Below are 1,006 nucleotides of genomic sequence, written 5' to 3'. Positions count from 1 at the left end.
GATGTTACTAGTTCCCCAAGTCCAGGCCCGGGCCCTGTTCTCCTCAGAACCCACCCCAAGAGCTATTACAGGTGAGCCGGCAGCTGGCCTCCTGACCCCAGCTGGTCACTGTTTCCCCTCCTGAGGTCCCTGCTGGCCGAGGGGGTGGAGAAGGGTGGGGAGGGGGCAGGGTAGTGACTGAGCCAGACTCCCAGGGGGCCGTCGGAGGCACTCAGCAATGAAAGAGCTCCTTGGTAATAGCCAAGCCCCTTCCCCTGGGCCCTGGGAGGATGAGCGCTTGAGCAGTTCCGGCCTCTCCCAGGCAAGACCCAGACAGCCTGGAGCTGGGAGAGGCGCTCAGCTCAGGGCCCCTGCCCTCCTGCCTCCCTAGGTCCTGCTCAACCTCCTGCCGCCCTTTCCTCTCCTCTCCTCCACCTGGACCTGGACAGCGCCATGGGGACTCGCTCCGGGAGGAAGTCGCAGCTGCTGCTGCTGCTGCTGCTGGCTGTCCCCCCCCCCCCCCCTGCCTCCCTAGGTCCTGCTCAGCCTCCGGCCGCCCTTTCCTCTCCTCTCCTCCACCTGGGCCTGGACAGCGCCATGGGCACTCGCTCCCGGAGGAAGTCGCAGCTGCTGCTGCGGCTGCTGGCTCTGGCCCTCGTCGCCTCTCCAGGTAAGAGGGCCGCGTGGTCCCTGCAGCCCAGCGGGGTGGTTCTAGGGCTATGTCATTGCTATTATTGGAGCGATGATGACAGAAGTCCCTGGCTCTGCGGGACTGTAGCACTTAACGTTTCTGAGGCATTTCCTGGCTAGAATTTCCCCATTTATGGATCTTCCCTTCCCTTGAGGTTAGGAGAGGGACTGAGTGTTTGCCCTGTGTAGGTGACAGAATCATGATCAGAGAGGGTGGAAGGCTTGCCCAGGGTCACCCAGCAGGATTAAGGCACAACCAGACCCCACAGCATCCGCCCGCAGTTGAGGCCTCGAAGGCTGCACCGATAGCCACGGGACGATCAAAGTGAAGAGAAAT

General features: G+C 62.6%; 1 protein-coding gene across 1 annotated transcript in view; it reads left to right on the top strand.

The window, feature by feature from the left end:
* Positions 1-1,006, top strand: part of CNTN2 (contactin 2) — a 35,869-nt gene that overhangs the window by 11,045 nt on the left and 23,818 nt on the right. The window contains exon 2 of the mRNA XM_006754408.2: positions 515-649. Coding sequence (XP_006754471.1) covers positions 577-649 — 73 coding nt within the window. The 5' untranslated portion in view covers positions 515-576. The remainder of the gene's footprint in view (positions 1-514; positions 650-1,006) is intronic.

This window comes from Myotis davidii, unplaced genomic scaffold (assembly GCF_000327345.1).
Source record: "Myotis davidii unplaced genomic scaffold, ASM32734v1 scaffold710, whole genome shotgun sequence".
Taxonomy (NCBI): Eukaryota; Metazoa; Chordata; class Mammalia; order Chiroptera; family Vespertilionidae; genus Myotis; species Myotis davidii.
This window is presented reverse-complemented; position numbering and strand designations above follow the sequence as displayed.